Source organism: Rhipicephalus microplus, chromosome 2 (assembly GCF_043290135.1).
Source record: "Rhipicephalus microplus isolate Deutch F79 chromosome 2, USDA_Rmic, whole genome shotgun sequence".
Classification (NCBI taxonomy): domain Eukaryota; kingdom Metazoa; phylum Arthropoda; class Arachnida; order Ixodida; family Ixodidae; genus Rhipicephalus; species Rhipicephalus microplus.
This window is the reverse complement of record NC_134701.1, coordinates 210992773-211012914: the sequence shown is the minus strand read 5'-3', so window position 1 is coordinate 211012914 and position 20142 is coordinate 210992773. Positions and strand designations below refer to the sequence as shown.

At 44.4% G+C, this 20142-nt stretch overlaps 2 protein-coding genes across 3 annotated transcripts in view; both read left to right on the top strand.

The window, feature by feature from the left end:
- LOC119170437 (cytoskeleton-associated protein 5) overlaps window positions 1–855 on the top strand; it is a 94714-nt gene extending 93859 nt beyond the window's left edge. For both annotated transcript variants that reach the window (XM_075875439.1, XM_075875441.1), the window contains exon 32: window positions 510–855. In XM_075875439.1, coding sequence (XP_075731554.1) covers window positions 510–650 — 141 coding nt within the window. In that variant the 3' untranslated portion in view covers window positions 651–855. The remainder of the gene's footprint in view (window positions 1–509) is intronic.
- A 6988-nt stretch (window positions 856–7843) lies between these two features.
- LOC119170439 (exosome complex component RRP43) lies at window positions 7844–19656 on the top strand. The gene is made up of 10 exons (XM_075875415.1): window positions 7844–7983; window positions 8929–9034; window positions 9123–9159; window positions 9235–9298; window positions 9365–9438; window positions 9523–9568; window positions 9959–10064; window positions 10139–10184; window positions 10311–10626; window positions 19364–19656. Exons 2-10 carry the CDS (start codon window positions 9018–9020, stop codon window positions 19483–19485), a joined length of 828 nt encoding a protein of 275 aa, XP_075731530.1. The 5' UTR covers window positions 7844–7983; window positions 8929–9017; the 3' UTR covers window positions 19486–19656.
- The last annotated feature ends 486 nt before the right edge of the window (window positions 19657–20142 follow it).

Below are 20142 nucleotides of genomic sequence, written 5' to 3'. Positions count from 1 at the left end.
ACCAGGTTTAGATACTGTCAGTGCATATTTACTGCACTGTCCAAAAGCAAAAGTTTACAAGATGTGAAATTTCTGAGAAAGCTGCATTTCTTGTCTGAGAACATAGCCTGCAACTAAATATTCTAGCCAGTAGTTCTGTCCACCAGATTCCTTTCTTAATCCTTCCGCCACCTTACGGGTCTGCGCTAAACTCATTTGCATTACTTGTGTCCATGTGCTTTGAGTTGTTTAATTCGTCCTCGTGCTACCAATTGCTCGCTTCCTGGTTAGCTCGATTGGTAGAGCGATCATCCCATAAAAGCGTTGGGACTGGGTTCAATTTCCAGACCAGGACGAATTTGTCGGCAACTAAGGGGCTTTTTTTTTCTTTCTGGGAACTCTATACATAGATTTTCTTGTGGCTTTGTGCCACAAACAGGTAGTTGTGTTGAAAATGTGTCATTATTTCAATAACAGCTCACACTTTCCCTTTGCCATTGTAACTCACAAGTTATTTCGTTTTGTTGCAGATATTCAGTGAACCCCTGCACGTTACCGAGGCGAGGTATCAGCAGATGATACAGCGATCAGAAGAGATGACGAAAACAGCGTTGCAGATAATCGCCGATTTTAGGAATCGTGATAAAAGTCAGAAGGACTCCGAATGCTGAGCAGCAGGGCAGTCGAGTTCTTGTTTAGCAGACAGCGGACAGTTTGGTCTGCAGCACGCATTTGACGAATAACCTACGCATCCTGTGTAAATACGTGTTTAGATTAATGCCAGTACCTATTACGTATGTTTTTGTGGACATGCTTTTTGTTTATCTGCTTTTAAATGTGCTTTTAATCGTGTGAATAAATTATTCCACCGATGGAGTGCCGGTGTTTATTTTCTGCTTTGAAGGCATGAAAAGAATGTATTGGTGCTGAAAACTGTTTAGATAAAATATTTAAAATATTTCAGAGGGTTTGAGAGGTTTTATTTTTTTCAAAAATGTGAAAACAAGGACTGTGTTGTTTTGAAAAACTTTGCTGTTGTGGTAGTTTTATGTGCACTTTGACCTCTTGCCCTTTGTAGTCTCTAGTCCCTTGGCTTTAGCATTTATAGGTCAATTGACTCGAAGGTCATGCGATTGAATCCCAGAGGCTATTTCTGCATTAGATAGATGTGAAATTTTCAGAGCCGCCCTCTATGGCATCCTTCATTTTCATGTTGTGGTTTTAAGATGTTAAACTTCAACATTTACTTACTAATAAATTAATTTGACTGCAACTGCAAAGCCACCAATACTATGCTTGCCTCTAGTAAAGCTTGAATAATCTGCAGAGTAGTTGCATATGACACTACCAGGTGTGTGTTTACTGTTTACCGGTGTTATGAGCTAAAATGTTTTGCCTAAACTTCTGCCCATCACTGGTCTGATCCAAAACTTCATTCTTATTCTAAGATGTCACACAAAAGTGCAGTGGCATATGTGAGCAGACTGCAGGATATTAAATGCAGAGCATTTCTTAGTCACACGATGTCCACTCCCTCCCCCACTTCCCATACTCTCATCTTGTGCTGGCCCAGGAAGACACCTGCAAAACTGTCGCTCCCTTCACCCTCTCTCGCCTCCCAAGGCTAGTAAAATGACTGCTCGTGCTGAAGTTCAATGGCTTGACCTTGAAGGCAACGCTTTTTCTTCTTCATTCAATAAATAAGAACAATAAAGGCAAAGTAATGATTAAGCATTCTCAAGCTATACCCAACTGCGCAACATTCATGTGATACCCCCCCCCGACTCTGCGACTTACTCGCAATTTTTTTTTCCAGTCCTTCAACCGTACCTAGAAATGTGCAGTACTGCCCAAAGCATTTTCTAGGTTTGAGATTAGGGTTTTCGGGACAGGTGGGTGCCCACTTTGGAAGCTCTAATTTGCTGTGTTTTGTTCATGATTCCTGTCATTGGAGCACTCATCTGATCAGCTTTCGTTTTTGTCAGATGGGAGAACCTGATTTTGCTCTTCATCACGTTCTACAAAGCCTGGGGAACTAGTCCCACTGCATGCTAGATCACCAGCCAACAATATTTTGTTGTGCTATGGCTCACAACTACTGTGGAGGATTGGCCAAGAATAGTGTTATAAAATCTTATGGAATTTCTTTTCCACCAATTCTTTTTTTACTTTTTGTGGTACTGCCACCTCTGGAGAATGCAGTGAGATAATAGCCATAAGCGGTCATATAATGCCACTGTACAAAAGATGGTGCTACAAATATTTTCTTCACACAAGTATGCACGCACTTCAAAACGCCTTGGGGGATGCTTCCAGACAGGGAACTGTAAAGGTTTTATTACTGCTTCATGGTCCTCGAAGCCAACTGCTGTCTACATCCGCTCTGCTCAATATTCTCTTCTGGCAAGCTTGTGGTTAGTGGATCATGGGATTCTAGAAAAAAAATTCTGATTGTGTGCCACAGTCATTGCCTTCATGTACACCATTTTCTGAAAACTGTTACATATATAAGCTTTCAACTATGTTCATGCAGGAGGGTGGGGGAGTGTATTCCCCTTGCGAGGCCTCTGGGGTTTACCAAAACAGGTTGTTCACCCAGGACGTTGCCTACAAGAAAAAGATGTATATATCCCAGACAACACAAACACAGCCTCGGGACATCCTCAGTATGCCTCCGTGAGGACAATATGACGCCCTCAGAATGTCCTCTTATGGTACTAGAATGGCACTAATCCCGTCCTTTTGTTCATACACATAGCAACTTCAGCATAACAACTTCCTCACAACAATACTTCAGAAATTTTTCAGTATCTTTTCGGAACGATAGCGTGGCCGGTTCGGTACTGTGGGCAGCGATACTACTTAGGATTTACTCCTTTTCATGATGTTTCGATACATCAAAAGAAAAACACCTGTGAGGTCTCGTTTATATATACTTTATCAATCAGCAGAGAGGTGACAGTGCTGGACTATTACAGTAAAACAAACAAAGCTTGTTGACTGAAATTTATTTAACAGTAATTAATCACAACTGGCAGTTTTGTTAGGAATTCGAGTCCGCTTATAGCCTGAAAAAAAAAAGAAAAGCAGTATCAAAGCTGTCAACACAGCTCAATCAACCACGTTTGTTATCTTTCTCGAAAGTTTGACACAGTGTCTTCATCACCACGTGTATCATGCCCAATGCACTCACTAGTGTTAGAGGCTCCGCTCTGACATCCTACCAGTACACTCAACACGGGCGTTGACTTGACTTGCCCGAGGTCGGGCCATGTGTCAGATGCAGAAGTCGATCCTTTCACGTTGAGACTAGGCTGCTTCGAGGCACAATTGATCGCGATTGGCTAGTGTTCCAGGCTGCTTCGAACCACACCTCGCCGCGGTCGGCTGGTGACAATACATCCATGATCAGTCTGAACGTTGGGCAGCTCAGTGCACCCATCAACACGGCAATTTATCTCGCGTCGTCGCCTACGACTTCCACTTTCACACATATATCACTTTTAACCATGCACACAAAGGACATGAACCTTCACTAGTACACTGCACCTTCTCTGACAGACTCCATTTTGACAGTCAGTTGGCTTGGAATGGCTTGGCTACTTGACTATTCAGAACATGACCTACTACACTCCTGACCTGTTCAGATAGCGGGGTTCCTATGGGAGCGCGTGTCCCCGCTCTCGTTCAATCGCTCGCCGTAGGTGGCGCTACCTATAACCTGTTCGTCTGCTACTGTGCGGCCGGCAGGAGGGCGACGGACTGATACCATGCGTCTGCTTCTGTGACAAACTGCCTATACGTGTGATTGTTTTTTGCTGAAAAGGCTAACGTGTGCTATGTGTTACATTTTAGTAGTTAGGCTATACTGGTTGATTGACTTCTAAAGCTGTATATTTGCGTAGAAATGTCTTGCTGCATGGTTGTTTTTGCCATTCCAGCCTAAAAAAACTTCAATTTAGTATTCATAAAGCTTTTGACTAATAATGTACTCATTGGTAATAGAATATCAAACTGATTTTAGGTTGTTTAGGACGCGTCAGGTGAAACGCAGTGCCCCTGTTGAGCACTTACCTTGGACACTCGCCCTGGACAGGTGTTACACTTGTAGTCAATTGATAGAAGAGAATAATGCACATACGCCCACGGACGCATATCAAGGAGAGACACAGGAATTGAAGCTTTAACTCTTACTGTGACCTACACAACAAAAATTGTGCGTCAAATTTCGCTACGGGAGTTTGTCTGCTGGAACGGGGAGCGCTGGCCGATGCGCGTTTCTATGATTTTATATGTCCGTGCGATGAGACGATATGGTAAAGGCAGTGATGTGCCTATCGAGGGCAACACATTGCGACCCCAATAAAGTTTTTATCGTCATCATTATCATCATCTTGTCGAGCATAGTTAATAATAATAATAATAATAATAATAATAATAATAATAATAATAATAATAATAATAATAATAATAATAATAATAATAATAATAATAATAATAATAATAATAATAATAATAATAATAATAATGTTTTATTTTTCATCAATAGTTTGATGAAGGACTGAATGCAAATTACTGTTCATTTCTTTCAGCCTGCTGCACTTCCGCCGCAACGTCTTAGTTGCCGCGACCAGGGAGCGCATCTTCTTCAAACCGATCGACGTTTGCGACGTCATGGAGCGCCGCACTGGCCTCTTCTGGTGTTCCCCTTGTATAACTGAACTACAGTCCTCCATGTTGTCCTGACTTGATGGAAAATGCAACCACTCGGCCTCTTGTGCAGTTTCAATTGGGTTTTCAGAACTATATACTTCCCCAGGCTCCGCTGATGCTCGCTCTTCTTGAGAAGAATCTGCGTTGGACGTTCCCCTGTTAAGCCGAAAAAATAGCGAAGCATGACAGATATATTGTCCCGCTAAACGCATAAGGGAATACTGCTAACATTATTCTTATCCGTTGTTGTGTTAGACTTCAAGTTTTACTTACAGTATTTTTACTTGTATGGGTGCCAGCGTTGTTTCCCCCTGCGTTCGTTTTAGCCGCTTTTTCCGCGGCATTGGATCTTGCCCACGTGGATCAGGAGAAGCGGGAAATAAGGAAGGCACGGCTGTGGGCTTCAACATCTTCCTTTTCGTCACTGTTCTGTAATCTTCAGCGGTAAAATGCAGGCTGCATACCTTCGACCGGTCGCTGGGCTCCCAGCGATGCTTTCCTGAACCTTCATCAAAGGTAAAGGCGTATACGCATGGCTAGCAAGATTGCAAAATAACAGTCCATAACACCTTTTTTGTAATTAATTTTTCCAAAATGTAACAAGCCAAATGGGGAGGTTAAGAAAAAGCATAGCCACGATTTTATTCTGGGGAAGTACCTGTATACCCATTTAGTGCATTTTCATATTTTCTCGCAGCCTTTGTAAATGTCTTTTTAGATGACTACATTCGTCGATTGATGTTTAGTGATGGTACGTGGTCGAGTCCAGTGGCATACTTGAAGCCCTTTATTCGAAGAGCTCATTGGCTATACAAGGTTTCATAACAAAGCTGAATTTCCTAATGGCTGCTCAGTAACGAAGCGCGACCCAATACGACAGAGCCGAAACCGAGGCGCACTTGAGCGCCTTGGTCTTGGTTTAGAGCGCAAACCTCTAACCTGTACAATGACTCCGCCGTTGACGACGATGACTTCAGTGGTTTTTGTTCTTTTGCATTCTCCAAAACGAATCTTTGTCATGCATGATGTAATCTCAGATGCAGCACGCACATAAATAGAGTATCTGTCGCTGATTATTCCAGGTTCCTCATTTCGGTTTCACCGGCTGGGTCTCTTAACCCTCACAGAGCCGATGGGCTCATTGCACGAAGGACTTCAATTATGTCATTATACCCGACCGCCTGCCAGCCCTATATAGAGTGAACAGTTAATCGCCACATTTCGTTACCGGCGTAACGTTTCTAATTACCTTAAGTAAGCTTATACAGAAACGAACAAAGCTGTATGGGAAGATAGAGGTTTGAGATGAGAAATACATTTGACCAAATTCGGTCGCTAACTTCAGTGACACCCAGTGTTCAAGAGTTGTCCATCGCTAAACACACACACACACACACACACACACACACACACACACACACACACACACACACACACACACACACACACACAGAGACAAACTGTGGAGGCAGCACGTAAATATTTCATATCATTAATTTTTTTATGGATTTCGGCGGCATTTGTTGAGGCAGCCTTCGGGAAGGGTGCTCGAACCCCTCGCAACCCACCGCTACGCATTTTTACATAATTTACAGATTTCGTATATTTACTTTTTTCTTGTGTGCTATATTTAAATTTCTTGGCACTATTTGTGGAGCCTGCCATATTAGCCGCGGTACTTTAAAAAAGCTTTCATGTTTTTTAGCTCAGTGAATTAGCATAACACACGGAAATAAAGTTTACTAAAGCACCCTGGTGCTTCTTGCTAGCTTGCAACTCGTTCTGAATTGAAACGACTCTCAAAAACACAAGACTCACCTTTTCTTCCAATTGCCTCGATCCATTCTTCCCGTATGTCTGTGGCAGGAAACTCGTGAAAACTTACTTTACTTTGTTTGCCTTGTTCCGATTTGCAATATGGCACGCAGCAATACACCATACTTACATTTGAGGTGTCAGCTCATCTAAAAAAAAAAAACTGCACGCGGCCACTATTAGAGCTGACTACTGCAGCTATCTGCCGTCTGCAAGTTTCTGCACACGACCTACTGTGTTTCTGCGTATCTTCTGCAATTTGTGTATGCGTATCGTCTGGAACCATCGTGATTCAGTGTGAACAATGAATGCCTAACAATAGTTTTTTTATCTCGTTGGACTACGTTTTCATTCAAGAAATATTTTCATAATAAATTTTCCTTCATTTGTAGAAAAGTTCCCGTCTGCTTGCCACTGTGACCCTTTGTGTGCTTTTTTTACGGTTCTATTTCTGCTTCAAACGTCCACACGAATGCAGCCAACTCTGACGAGGAATCATATCGCTTTATTTGCCATATTTTACACATTCATACACAATTCATGCACAATAAGAACGATTTGCACTGCCACAGCGATGGCTGAAGCAGACGACAGCGAACAGGTGCTGCCTAGCGCCACGCCGCTCGTAGGTGACGGCCCTAGCGGCAGAAGGTATGAACTAGAACGTGGGCGCTGGAAGAGGTGCTCTCTGGGCAGGTCAGGAGTGTAGTAGGTCATGATTCAGAATAGTGTCGCTTGGTCAACTGTTGCCAGCTGCTAGTTTGTTATTACGTGCTACAGTGGCGTATAATCACTAATTTAAGGCTGTGACATTTAAGAACACACTGTTTCAAGAGGACATTTCACAATACCAGGTTCGATACCTAAACCAATTAATTACGCGTGTCTCATTAAACGAAACGCGTAATTTGAAAATTGTCTGCCAAAAAAGAAACCAACGAGGCGAAATTATACAATAACTTTATGACTGCATGAAACAAACGTGTGGAGAAAATTTTCACATATGGAATGCATCTAGTACTTAGTGCGCAAAGGTCTTGAGGAATTATACGTAAGTGCTCAGTGCAATGCTTTTGTCATCCCCTAAAGGTCCTTGACAAGACCTTTTCCGGACAAATTGTTGTCCTCGGAAAGCACTCGTAAAGACGTTTGAACCGGTGCTAGTGCATTGCCGTTGTGCTCTCCAAACCGTCCTTAAAATTACTTTTTCAAGATAAATTTTTGTCCTCAAAAAGCACTCGAAAAGACGTTTCCGGGTCAAACCAGCTTGTGTCGCCCTCAGTAAGTACCAAGGTCAATGAGAAATGTGCGAGGACGATTGCACCATATGAGGACAACCTCAGGACATCGAGTGTTGTATACCAGCATGCACACCTAATGATGCACAGTTTCTGCAGTAAAAATATTGCGCTATTTTTTAGTTGCAATAGATAGATAGCCTGCAAACCACTTATCACGGCTGGAAACATCGTTTAGGTGAGTGTGCGCACGTTTTTAGAGCGCCGCACTGAATGTCTGCACACGGAAAGCCGCGCGCTCGGAGTACATGTAGGTGTGCAGTACACGGAGGAAGGAATCGTGGTAGCGCAAGGCGTGCCAGCAACAAGTCAGTGCGAACTCGTGACATAGGTAGGGTTGGAAAGGAGACGGCAGAGCGCCTGGCAGGCGGACGCTGACATTCCAGTGTTGCGTGAAATAACGTCAGTCTGTCAGTCAAAGAACTTTATTTGGACCTGAGAAGACGAGAATACCCCCGTCAGGGGGTACCGTCTGGGGGCTCCACCCATGTCGGGACCGCTCCGCAGCCAGGGCATATTTATCAGGGTGGTGGGATGGAGGATGTGGAAAAAATAAATGTTCGGGAATGTGTTGGCCTGAAGTTGACGCATCGTGGTTGCATCCTCTCGTGTGGCATGTGATATGTCGAGTACCGAATGCGTTCTCATTTATGTCGTAATCGAGATTGCCTTAATATAATGCTAGGAGTTCCGTGTATGTGCCCTCCTTATATGAGATTGGATGGCTCTTCCTGCGGTTCCCGGTTAGTGAGTCATCAGGAGATCCAGTCGTCCTGGTTCCCTTGGACTCGTGGACATGCTGAACATTACGATTACGTACTTTCTTTCGTCAGTCATTTGACTAGGCGTACTTAAACATTCACAGCTATTTGTTTTCACAAAAACTTTAGATTGATAATTGCGCCGAACAGCTTTGCTTTGGTCGATCGATTCTCGTTTGGTCGTCGGCGTTCCCTCATAAAGAGGCAAATGCGTGATCATCCAGGACGGGATGTGCAAAATAAGCAAGTCTAAATGGCGAGATGAATGCTTGAGTGCACTAGAAGCGTGTCTAGTACGCACTCGCGCAGGTCAGTCGCGTTGATGTTCTGTGCATAGAGTTTCTAATAATAAAATATTGCAGGAAACTCTGACCATTGTGGCCAGTGGACGTTGCAAGCGGTTGTCGACTATCATCATCGTCCTCATAATCTTGTTTTGCGATGTTAAAAAATGGCGGCAGAGTTCAGGTTGGTACATGCAGCTGTCATGCTCTTCGTGGCATTATTTTGAGTTTCACCTTTTTTATCGTAATGTCTATTTTCTGGCGTCCTTCAGGTTACTTCAATCTCGGCTCCACTTGGCTCAACGTCAGGTAAGCATCGCCTTTTTCGCCTTTTACGCCAAAAAGTGATGTGTTACATCTGTCATGCGGCGTGTCCTGTATCAGGGACCGTACGAAAGATCCGATGGGAGGAAGCTGAACGAAAGAAGACCAACGGCCTTGAACATAGGTGTGTATAAAATTTGGAAGACATCAAAGAGAAGTGTGTATGACGAACCACGGACATATATTTCAGGATCTATATCGACTGCTGACGGGTCCGCGCTTGTTAAAATGGGATGCACAACAGTAGTCTGCGGCGTGAAAGCGGTAAGCGTTTGAAATGACATCAGAGTTGCTAGAGTGCACTATTCGTCTTTCGTCTGTGTAATTTGCGCTGTGTTTTTTTTGAAGGAACTTGCAGAACCAGCGGCCACTGCCCCGAAACAAGGGTTTATAGGTAAGCCCGGCGATGAAGCGACAGTCACTTTCACCGCTGTGTATTTTTTGTAGCTTCTTCCGCTTCGCTTTATCAGCCACGTATTTTGACGCTCGTCAAGTGTGTTTGACCTGTATTTTCGTCTTTTATTATGTAGGTGGCACGCGGTATTAGGATTCTGTGCATCGTTCGCACCGAGTCCTGGCACATTTTTCAAAAGCGCCAGTGGTTGCCGGTGTACGACTTTTTTTCACAGCTTGTGCAATCATATAAGGTTCTTTTTTTCGGTTGCCTGGGTGATTAGAGGGGACCTGATTTTAGGAGGAGGCTCGTGCAAGGCACTTGCGCTACTGTCAGCCTGTTGCAGGCGCTCTCGCGTTCTCATTGGAATTTACTATCGTCATCGCGCAGTGCCAAATGTGGATCTGCTGCCCCTTTGTTCTCCGATGTTTAAGCCAGGGCCTCCTTGTGAACAGGCACAGGCCTTAAGCAAGATGCTGCTTGATATACTGAACAGGTGATCACAGTAGCCCTTTTTCTCTCGCATAGAGAATCGCACGCACTAAAGTTTTGAAAAATGTTCCATTGCAGTTCAGAATGTGTGAATCTTGAGAAGTTGTGCATAGAAGAAGGGAAGGTAAGCATTTCATTAGTTGTCGAAAGCCTGCTCTGACTTATCTTGGCTGGGGTTGGTGTAGTTCACAATGCACATCTACCTTTTCCGACTGTCTTCTGATATTGAACTGCTGTTCCATTCTTTCAGCTTTCTTGGTGTCTTAACATTGATCTGACATGCCTGGACTATGACGGAAACATGGCAGAAGCATGCATCTTGGCTGCCACTGCCGCACTCTGTTCACTAACATTGCCCAAAGTAGACACGAGTGATGGTGAAGTCAACGTGCTGATGGAAAGAGAGAAAGTTGATATCAACGATGGCCCTCTGGCAGCCACATTTGCCGTCCTTGCAGACGACGTCATTGTAATAGACCCGACACATGAAGAAGAATGCCTCGCAGCAGAGACGTTCACAGTTGTGTTGAATGTCGATGATAGCATTTGCGGAGTCCACAAACCAGGCAAGTTGCTCTTTATGTGCTGTTCACAATCTGCTCAATTTCCAAATCTGCCTGGGTAGCGTGGATTGGCTCTAGTTGAACCTCTCACAATTGCTGTTGCTTGCATAAGTTGTTTGTCTGCTACTCTACAATCATTGAGATGGCGTAGGAATGAAGATTCCCGTCTTCTGTGATAAAGTTCTGGCATATATGTGACTGTTTATGGAAACTTGGACGAGAGCTTAAGTAAAATATTCAGTGCGATTCAATTCTGTTTACAGTGGAATCTCGTTAATTCATTCCACATGAACCAAAACATAGGATGTAATATGCAAAAATTGTAATAACCCAACTAAAGAGGCTTAAGAAGAAAACTTTGCAGACTCCGTCAGCAAATCATGTCTATTGAGCATAGGTTGGCGAACTCACTGATGAGTCGACTCACTCGAACTCGGATCAAGCCGTGAGTCTGAGAGGGTCCGAGTGAATAATATTTTGGTGCACTAGATTACTAGTTAGTTTGGTTGAAGAAAATACTATAGAGTGTGAGTTCGACTCAGAATAATTTAGGTCCAGAGCGCAAGATATATTTGAGTGAGTTCCACTTATGTTTGCCAACTTTTAGTCCTACCTATTCATCTTCAGCATTACTAGCAGTCTTGCATCAATGCATGTTTATACTCATGTCTGCTCATGAGTATTCCAGAAACCACAGCGGTGGCTACATGGTTAGAGCATCCGCTTCCAATGTGGGAGGTACCGGGTTTGATTCCCAGTGCCGACAGGGAACCCACCGGTTTTTCCTAATGGGTAGAGGAGTACACCGACCTGGCGCTCCGTTGTTTCTGGGTACTCGTCTCGAAAGATAGCCTCATAAGGTACTGCGAAGGCCTCTGGGCGTACTTTAACCCACTACAGCCTCGGTGAAATAGTTGTGTATTCCAAAACAGTATCGTTCATACACCATTTCAATGTTTATGAATTAGAGGCATCAATCACATAGGGCGATGCCTTGTGCTCCTTGTCCACCAACTCGTCTTGGAAATTTCTTCATAACTATACCTTACATTGTCATCTCTTTTTATAAGAATGTTGGTGCTGGTTTGCAGCCACTTATAACTCGTATTTGAAGATACTATATGAAAAGGTGCCAAGAAGAGACCAATTATGCGAGATATTCAGGGTATCTACCAACCTGGGTAACATGGAAAAGTCCGGGAATCTCTGTAAAATCTGGCCAGGTCGTGGAAACTGAGAGCAGTCTGTGCAACCATCACAAAAATAAGCATTACCATTGAGCAAAGCTTAAAAAGTCGCTCCTTCGGTTGCAAGTACAATGAACAACTAGAAGAGGGTGAAAAAAAAAAAGCAGTACATAACTATTTCTTATTAGTGTAAAGACAAAAGACACCGACTTAAAGAACACAAAATTTACTGACGTTTCGGTGCCCGATCTGGGAGCCTTGTTCGCAATATAAGCCATAAGAAAGGCACAGCGTGTTTCAGTAGGCCCAAGCACATGACGTAAGCACTGAGAGTACAAAGTCTTATAACTTCTGTTCAGCTTATGTGCAGTTGCCCATAAGTGCAGAGATTTCAGGTGCAGGCAAGATGCCAGCTTCTTTTCTGTCACCAGAACACGTGCTTGACTTGGCGATGTGAAGGCCTGTGAGATTCCATGTGTTCAGCAAGGGCACTCAAAACTGGGCGTCATTCGGTGACGTCATATTCGTGTTGTATAAATCTTCTTGAAATCACCAGTCTCATTGATGTACTGGTTTTCATAATCGTGGCAGCCTATGGCGTAAACAAGACCAGGGAAATTTCTGCCTGGTAGCTTGTCCTTCCAATTGACTAAAGCATTCCTTGACTTCCAAGTTGGTACATGCACTACTATTTTGATGCCAGTTGCTTCTACGTATCACACAGCATATATGACTTTCCAAGCACAGCACAGCTCGTGTCGGTCAATTTGTACATATTTGTTTTGGCCACGATTTTGGCTCGGCTTGAAGGCCTTCTGGTGAGGTGGTTAGGTTAGAATTGCCATCACAAGAGGCTTGCCGGGCTATCTCTTTCTTTTTTTTATTAATATTATTACTATTATTATTGTCAATGCCATGGCAAACTTCCTTAGCTTCGCACTTATTGCTGATAGCTCGCATTTCAAGGGTGGCATTGCATAACTTCAGCTAAATTTCTCATTTCAGTTTCTTGAGATGCTGTTGTTAAATCTGCACATAATTGTTCTTTGGCGCCACATCCACAAAAGAGTACGTTAACAAAGGTAACATGCCGGCATCCGTTATTTATCTGCACAATCAAGGAAGCTGTTGCGGCCCGACAGATTCCTTCTTTCCACCACATTCAAATGTCAGTGTTTTAAACGCTACCCCCGCTTTCGTTACAGGCATCTGAGGACTTTCATTGTGCTCTACGTGTCAGAACCCAGAAAAATAAAACACCAACGAGCATGTGCCCGTCATTAAAAAAAAGGAATAAACAAAGAAAAAAAGTTTAGAGAGCGAGAGAATGAAGAAAAGTACCGTATTTACTCGCATAATTCGCGCCATTTTTTTTTTTTTTCGATTTTGGGGCCCCAAGAAGGGGGTGCGCAAATTATGCAAGGATTTCGTCAGCGCATACGAAATATTGTGCCATAGTCCTAACGCGCACAGTATATACAATTATAAAAAAAAAAAAATAAATTGAAGCACAAAAAAATGAAGTGTCCTTGTTAATTTTCAAAGAATTAGCACGTACTTTATCCAGTCAGATCCTGATCAATGATCGCGAAGTCCGATTGGGAATCATTGTATTTTCTTGAAGCACTTTCGACAATGCTGGGAGAAACTAGGCCTCGCGACACTGAATCACCGGAAGAACTAAGCGTCTGCAGGTAATTGAAAGGGCCTCATTCAATGGCAGGAAACTTGCATTAGAAGCACGCACTTTCATGCTTTTTACCGATCCCACCGGTCGTTAAGTTGAAGTACGTCCCCTCGAAGTGCTTTGCGGGGCACGCTTGCAGTTTTTCTCGGTGAAATTCACAACAGCAAGCTTCAATTTTGCCGTATCTATAATTACTGCTGCAAGGGAACCATCAAAACGCGTTGGCGAGATGTCAAAACCTAAACTTTCGAAATTGACCAAGCGTGCGTTGCAGCGCGGACGTAGAGAACGAGTTGAACAGTTGGCGCAACAGGCCCTCGCACGCCTCCGATGCCGAAAGACGTCTGCGCAATGGTAGAGATTTGGAAATACGCAAAGCCAAACTAGAGCGGTTCCGGCGACTCGCCAATAGGTTTGTGTACGGGTGCAATATTCTAATGGCCCTAGTTTGAGGGAATTCCCCGGAAGAAAGGACTTCGCACTCGCAGCCTCTTTGACTGCACTGATCTGCTCGGCGAGGCGCGCATCCGGCTGAAGCATCAAAAGGTTCAAAGGTGCGGGCACTGGCGAGTTGGCTCGGGCGGGTCGGGGAGCGCGAAATATGCGAGTGAATATTTTTTTTTTTCGAAAAGCTGGCAAAATATTAGCGGTGCGCAGATTATGTGAAGGCGCAAATTATGCACGTGAATACGGTAATTTTGCAGTACTGCTTTGTTCTCGCGATGTTGTCGTTGGTCATTGTCACGGCCAGGTGCACAAAATGTGTGTATAGTTATTCTTTTTTGCTGACAAATATATTTTAGAGATGCGAAAATTAGGTAGGATTGCAAATCAGTAGTAAATACAGCAGTCCAGATCAATGTAATCCAATCCTAAGCGGCCTGCAGGCTGTAGCTATTATAGTGAACATTCTAAAAAATATACTCATGTGGGTGAACCAGCCGGGTTCTTGCATCCTCCTTTTACACAAATGCCGTGAGATGGTGCCACTTCTACGTTTCCTAGCAGCTTTGGTGTAATGTTGGCTTTGACTGCATTGTCAGACTATCGCGGGCTTCTTCAAACTTGCTGCTGTGGGTAATTTATTTGTTTGTTTGTTGCCTGGCTCTTCTGAACATCAAAACGCCAACTTGCTCAATGCCTTGGTCGAAGGTTCTATTTTGGCCAGATATACATATTTTTTCCTATTTAAAGCACATACTTGGAACATTATAAGCACATGCGATAAATATGTTTATTTATTTTGTGTGAGTGCCTGATATTTTTCTTTTTTTCACTGCTCGAGGGTTTGTTTCCAGTGCACAGACTTTTCAAAGCAGACGTGATGGTCATGGAATTTGCTTTTAATCATCATGGAAAGCATGGAAATTCGGAAAATCAAATTGGTAGATACCCAGGATAAAGGGCGTTGACACCATGACTGAAAAATCTATTTCTAGGCTTAAAAACTCATGCATAAGTATAGACTCACTCGGACTTATATAGACTTGGATTGAGCCGCGAGCCTGGGTGAGTAATATTTTGGTGAGCTTTAGTGCGAGTGAGTCCAACGGTGAAAAATTTCAGTGACTCTGAGTCCGAGTGAGTCCTAAGCGCGAACTATTAGATTCAAAGCAGCTCTTTGACTAGCCTGTGTAATGCTGTTCGTCCGTGTTTTTTTGCTAACGCACCAAACCGCGTTCCCCCCCAGCGCAGTTGTTGGAACGATACCAAGTAAGTCAAGTCGCTGCTGGGCGTTGACGTCACACTCTCTCACCCGCAGCAGCTGCTGGCTCCTCCCAACACTCCTAGGTGGTGTTGCTCTTCTGCCCGCTCGCAACACACTTCTCTCTCGCTTCACCCTCTCCACCGCCCGAACGCTTGACTGCACGCTGAGTGGAAACACTCTTTCGGCTCGTTTATCTGCCATGAAACTTCCATAAAACCCAACCCGCTTCCTGTGTCTTTGCGCTTCAAAGAAAGGTTTATTCAAGTAAAGGCTGCGCCGAGTTTTGCTTCAAACTGTTCTTCCAGCACCCGCGTCATCGCTGCTCCAGCCCGGTCAATGTTTCAAAGAAATGTTTGGGATGCAAAGCAGTGCACCGTATAGAACGCGAAGCAGCGAACCGCTGCTGCTTAACATCCCATTATGGTTCCCTCGGGGAGATGGTCCATAATTTCATTTTTCATGAGTAAGTCCGAGTGTGCTTTACAATTTCTGCCGACCTATGCTATTAAGTGACATTGAAGATGCTGGTGAAATTGCACTGCACTTTCATGCTTTCAATATCTAGGAGTAAATTCTTCTAGTGGCACCATGTGTTGCCTGGTACATTATCATCATTGGACGTAGCAGCCACCCATGGCAGTGATCTTTTTTGCTGCAAGACCCGCTGGTCTGTCTAGTGATCATGTGCTTCACTGCTGACTTGAAGGTCGCGAGTTTGATCCCGGCTGTGGCAGTCTTCTTTCGGCGGAAGCGACAGTGTAGAGACCCGTGTATTGTGCAAGATGTCAGTTCTTATTAAAGACCGCCAGATGGCTGAAATTTCCAGACCCTCTCACTATGGTGCCCCTCATGACCATATTGTGGTTTTGAGATGTTAAACCCCGATATCATTATTATTTAGCGGCTCTGCAATGTGCAGATCGTGGCTTTTTCAAATGCTCTCCGAGCCAGTATACAAAAGAATAAGCGAAGGACGTCTAGATATGAGTGGTCAAGATCACTAGTCTTCTTTTATAAAACAGTGAAGAGGTGTGTTGCTCACTTTTCACCATGATGACATACATTTCAGCACCCAGCAGAAGTCTTTGGACATATGAATAGGTTTTTTTTTTAATAAGGTGGGGGTGAGGGGGTGGGGTAATGAAGTTTTGTGTGCAGTGGCGCGGCAACAATAACTATGCAGCAACTTTTAAGCATGTCGCAGTGTGAACACTCTTTTTGCATCAAGGTTGAACCTGGATGTGCTGCTTTTAGGAGTGCCCCTTAGGTGGTTAGCAGTCAGTTGTGGGTGACCCAGGAAGACACTGTCTTAAATGAACATAGCTATAACTATACAACGCTTATGGGGATTTGAGGCGTGCCTGCGACCATTTCGCAGGCATTCCGTCGTACAGTCGCTCCTTTTCCTTTCCTGTGCTCTGGTAACAGCGTGTGGCATTGGATAGCGCCAGGTGCGGTTGCAGCGCGGCGCGTGTTGTTGTTTCATTTTTTTTTTCTTCAGCAGCAGTTGCAGGGTTAGGCTGAGGCTAGCTGTTGCCTATTGCATGATGTCTTTGCATGCATGGGCGACAACCGGCTGCCTTTTGCAAGCCGGTATATAGGGTGAATTAAGGAGAGGAGGATGTGGGGATCTGAGGCGCGTCCGCAGCCATTTTGCGGGCATTCCACTGTACGGCCGCTCCTTTTCCTTTCCCGTGCTCTGGAAACGGTGCGTGTTCTCTGAGGCTGCGAGAATCTGCGAGGCCGAGTCATGTGCGCGCCGGGAAGGTTCTCTCCTCGGTTGGTTGGCGCCCGGTAAGCACGTGGTTTTGCTTCATCCGCGTCCCCTTTCGGAATCACTGAACTGGAGCCTGCCTGAGTGCCTAGGCATCCCCGGCGAGCGTGTTTACATGAATGTTAGCTTTGGTACTGTACGCTAAGCCTAACAGCGGTGCCTAGTGCTTGTCGCACCGCACCAAGCCGCACTTGCCGTAGGCCTACGCGTACGAGGTTTGCCCTTACTCTCGCGACTAGGCCCAGTAGCCATCGTGAGTATGCGCAGCATAAGCGGGAGAGGAGAGGCGAGGATGGCGCATCACGTGACGACGATGTGACGGGTTCACGTGTCGAAGCGACCTCCTCGTGGCTCCTCGGTGTAGACGGGGATCGTTTCTCTGATCGGTCAAACGATCCCCATGCAGCGGAGGATGCAGTGGAATTTTGGGTGGCTCTCTGGCCACATTGTAGCCCTCTCTCCTGCAGTGCTTGCAGCCGCGGCAGTGGCTGTTCCAAATTACGCGCCGGACTTGCGCACACTTTTTTTCTTTTCTCTTATGGAAGAATATCTTCGCTTGTGGGACATCTCTTCCGATGACTATAGTAAAACCAGGCTAAAGAATGGTGTGTGGGAGACGATAGTCAAGCAGATGATGGAGCACTACCATCTCTATAAAGTGATACTTAGTTTTGTTTTAAAGTGGTTATTCTGATAAGAATCGCGACATCGCCCACTTTTGTTGTTACTGCTGCTGCTACTGCTCTGCATGTTCAGCCTGATGTAGATGTCTTACTTTATAACAAATGGGCCTCTTTATTCAAGATTAGACGCTTAAAAATATAGGCAGCCATAGAATCCAAGAGCTGCTTTTTATTTTCAGAAGCATGACATACTTCACATTTTACTTTATTGGCTGCACTGATGCAGCAGAATCTTGGGCTGAGTTCACGTAGTGAAGACAGAAGTGGTTTTCTATAACCTTGTGTTTCGAAATTATAATGAAACACTTGTACAGATCATTGTCAAATATTTAATAGGCTAGATCCCTTCCTTTCTCGGTTGTGCTCGTTAGAGAAATGCTGTGATAGCATAACTCCTTCGTTTACAGAAAGCCAATCGACATCGGAAGATACTGAAATTTTTATCTACAGACTCAATAGTAGTATCTGCTGAGTCAGAGAGGCTGTGAGCAATTTCGTAGCCGAAAAAAAAAAAAAAAAACAAGTCGTCAATGACGCTGCCCGGAATGTCGCTTTGGGCGAGTTCGTTTTTGCAAAAAAGATAAGCTTGTGGTGGCGAGTCAAACCAGAGACAAAGCCGCTGCTTTCTACAAAAAAAGACATATAAACAAAAAAGTTTCTAAAAACAGCAAAGTGGCAGGAGGTGAAACGGGCACTTGCCTCAAACCACACCAGCACTTTCCTCACCCAAGAAACTCTAGCGCTTTCCTCCTTCTCCATTCAAGACACAGCAGGGCTTTGAACCCCCCTCCAAGACGAAATCTTGCCGATATCTATGGCTGGGGGGTCAAAGAATTATTCAGTGCTCCTGCTCCTTTGTATGGTGGAGGCTCTGGCCACACTGATCTCTCTCACTGTTCGCCTCGTCCGTGTGAGTGAGGGACATTTGGGGGGACTTATCCTCACCTGTTGATGTCACTGGGCTCCTCTTTTATTCACCATGCATTTCTCCTTCATGTGAATTCCGCTATAGCTGCGAGGGACCTTTCCCGACTGGCATGTCAAAGCTCATCATTGCCAGCTGCGACGTGCTCTCGGTCTCCCCTTTATCGTGAACGTCTGCGTGCGGGAGGCTTTTCTCCCGCGTACTGGGAGCAGACGTTGTACTCTTGTTAGGGGGTGCCGCCGAAGGCAATAAAGTGTTTGTGTATTGCTGTTAGTCGAACACTGTCTGTTTTGCCGTGCTACACTAAACGCTTTGTTAGTTGAGTGCGCGCAGAGCGGTGCACTACACGTAGATGCGGCCCTGTGGCTTGCTAAGCCTGAACCCACGGTGGTCCTCCGCTACGGTGAGTAGCGAGGTCACCACGCACTGCATCTTAGAACCTCCTACTGTAGAGACTTGTCAAAAGACTAAAGCTAGAAACATCAGGTTAGTTCTTGTGCACTTGGTTTTCTGAACTCAAGTGAATAATCTCTGGTAAGGAACACCGCTTTCTAAAAGCCCAAGAGTCACCATTAAAGTTAGCGTTTTGCATGCAACAGGTAGGACCTGTGGGGTTCCAAAAGAGGGTCTGACCAAAAGGTCTGAGATACATGTAGTTTCTCTGAACCCAGTTCAGCTGCTAGTGGCACGCTTCGTATGACTGAACTAAACACTACATTGCTGGATCTTTAATTTTTTTATTATTATATGTATGTAATATTTTTTTTTTCTTTCAGGTGGCTTTGCACTCGGCACAGACCAGATGTGCCAACATGTAGAAACCGCAAGGAAGCTAGTGAAGGACACTCGTGATTTGCTTTCTACAGCACTGTCCAATGTTACTCAGTGCACTGCCTAGACAATGCAAGCCATTCATTACCGTTTCAGTGTAAAAACATAGTTGCAACCTTGCAACAAAAAAGAAAGAAGCCTTCTTTCAGTGAGAGTCAACTTTTACTGCGCATTTGAAATGTACATATTTAACGACAGCAACATTCAAGAATAAAGACAGAGTTGCTTTGGAACACTTCATGCAAGTTAAAAACTATTCTTTACACACTTCATTTTGTATGTACATATTTGCCTCCATGTACGTGTCAGTTTTGGGCAGGGTATGACCAAGGTGTACGACCTTTACACGATTTGTAGCGTGGTGGCAACGAGGGAAATAGTATAAAGTGTGCGAAATTCCTTGTTACATTAAAACAATGCACCAAGGGAAGGGGGGAAATATAATATTAACTACAACATAAAAATGTCCTCGGCATGATCTGTTTCTATGTACAGCATTGAAAAGTGGTTTATGAAGGCAGTAGCAGTGCTTTCCTCTTCAGCACCTCTCTCGTTAATTGAACAACTTTCAAGATCACATGTTAGTGGCCGGCATGCAGAATATTCTACGGAAAACTATTTGGCTGGCTGCGAGTGTAAAAGTTTCCGTGGAGTGAGCACATAATGAAGAGGACTATTTCTCAAGTCATGATTGGCGACCAGTTTCAACAGGCATGCGCTGAAA

Bases quoted from the DNA above. Each gene is read 5' to 3' on its own strand.
- LOC119170439 (XM_075875415.1), top strand. The intron at 9,160-9,234 runs GTAAGCATCGCC...GTCCTGTATCAG, and splicing joins TCCACTTGGCTCAACGTCAG to GGACCGTACGAAAGATCCGA. The intron at 9,569-9,958 runs GTAAGCCCGGCG...GTCATCGCGCAG, and splicing joins CCCGAAACAAGGGTTTATAG to TGCCAAATGTGGATCTGCTG.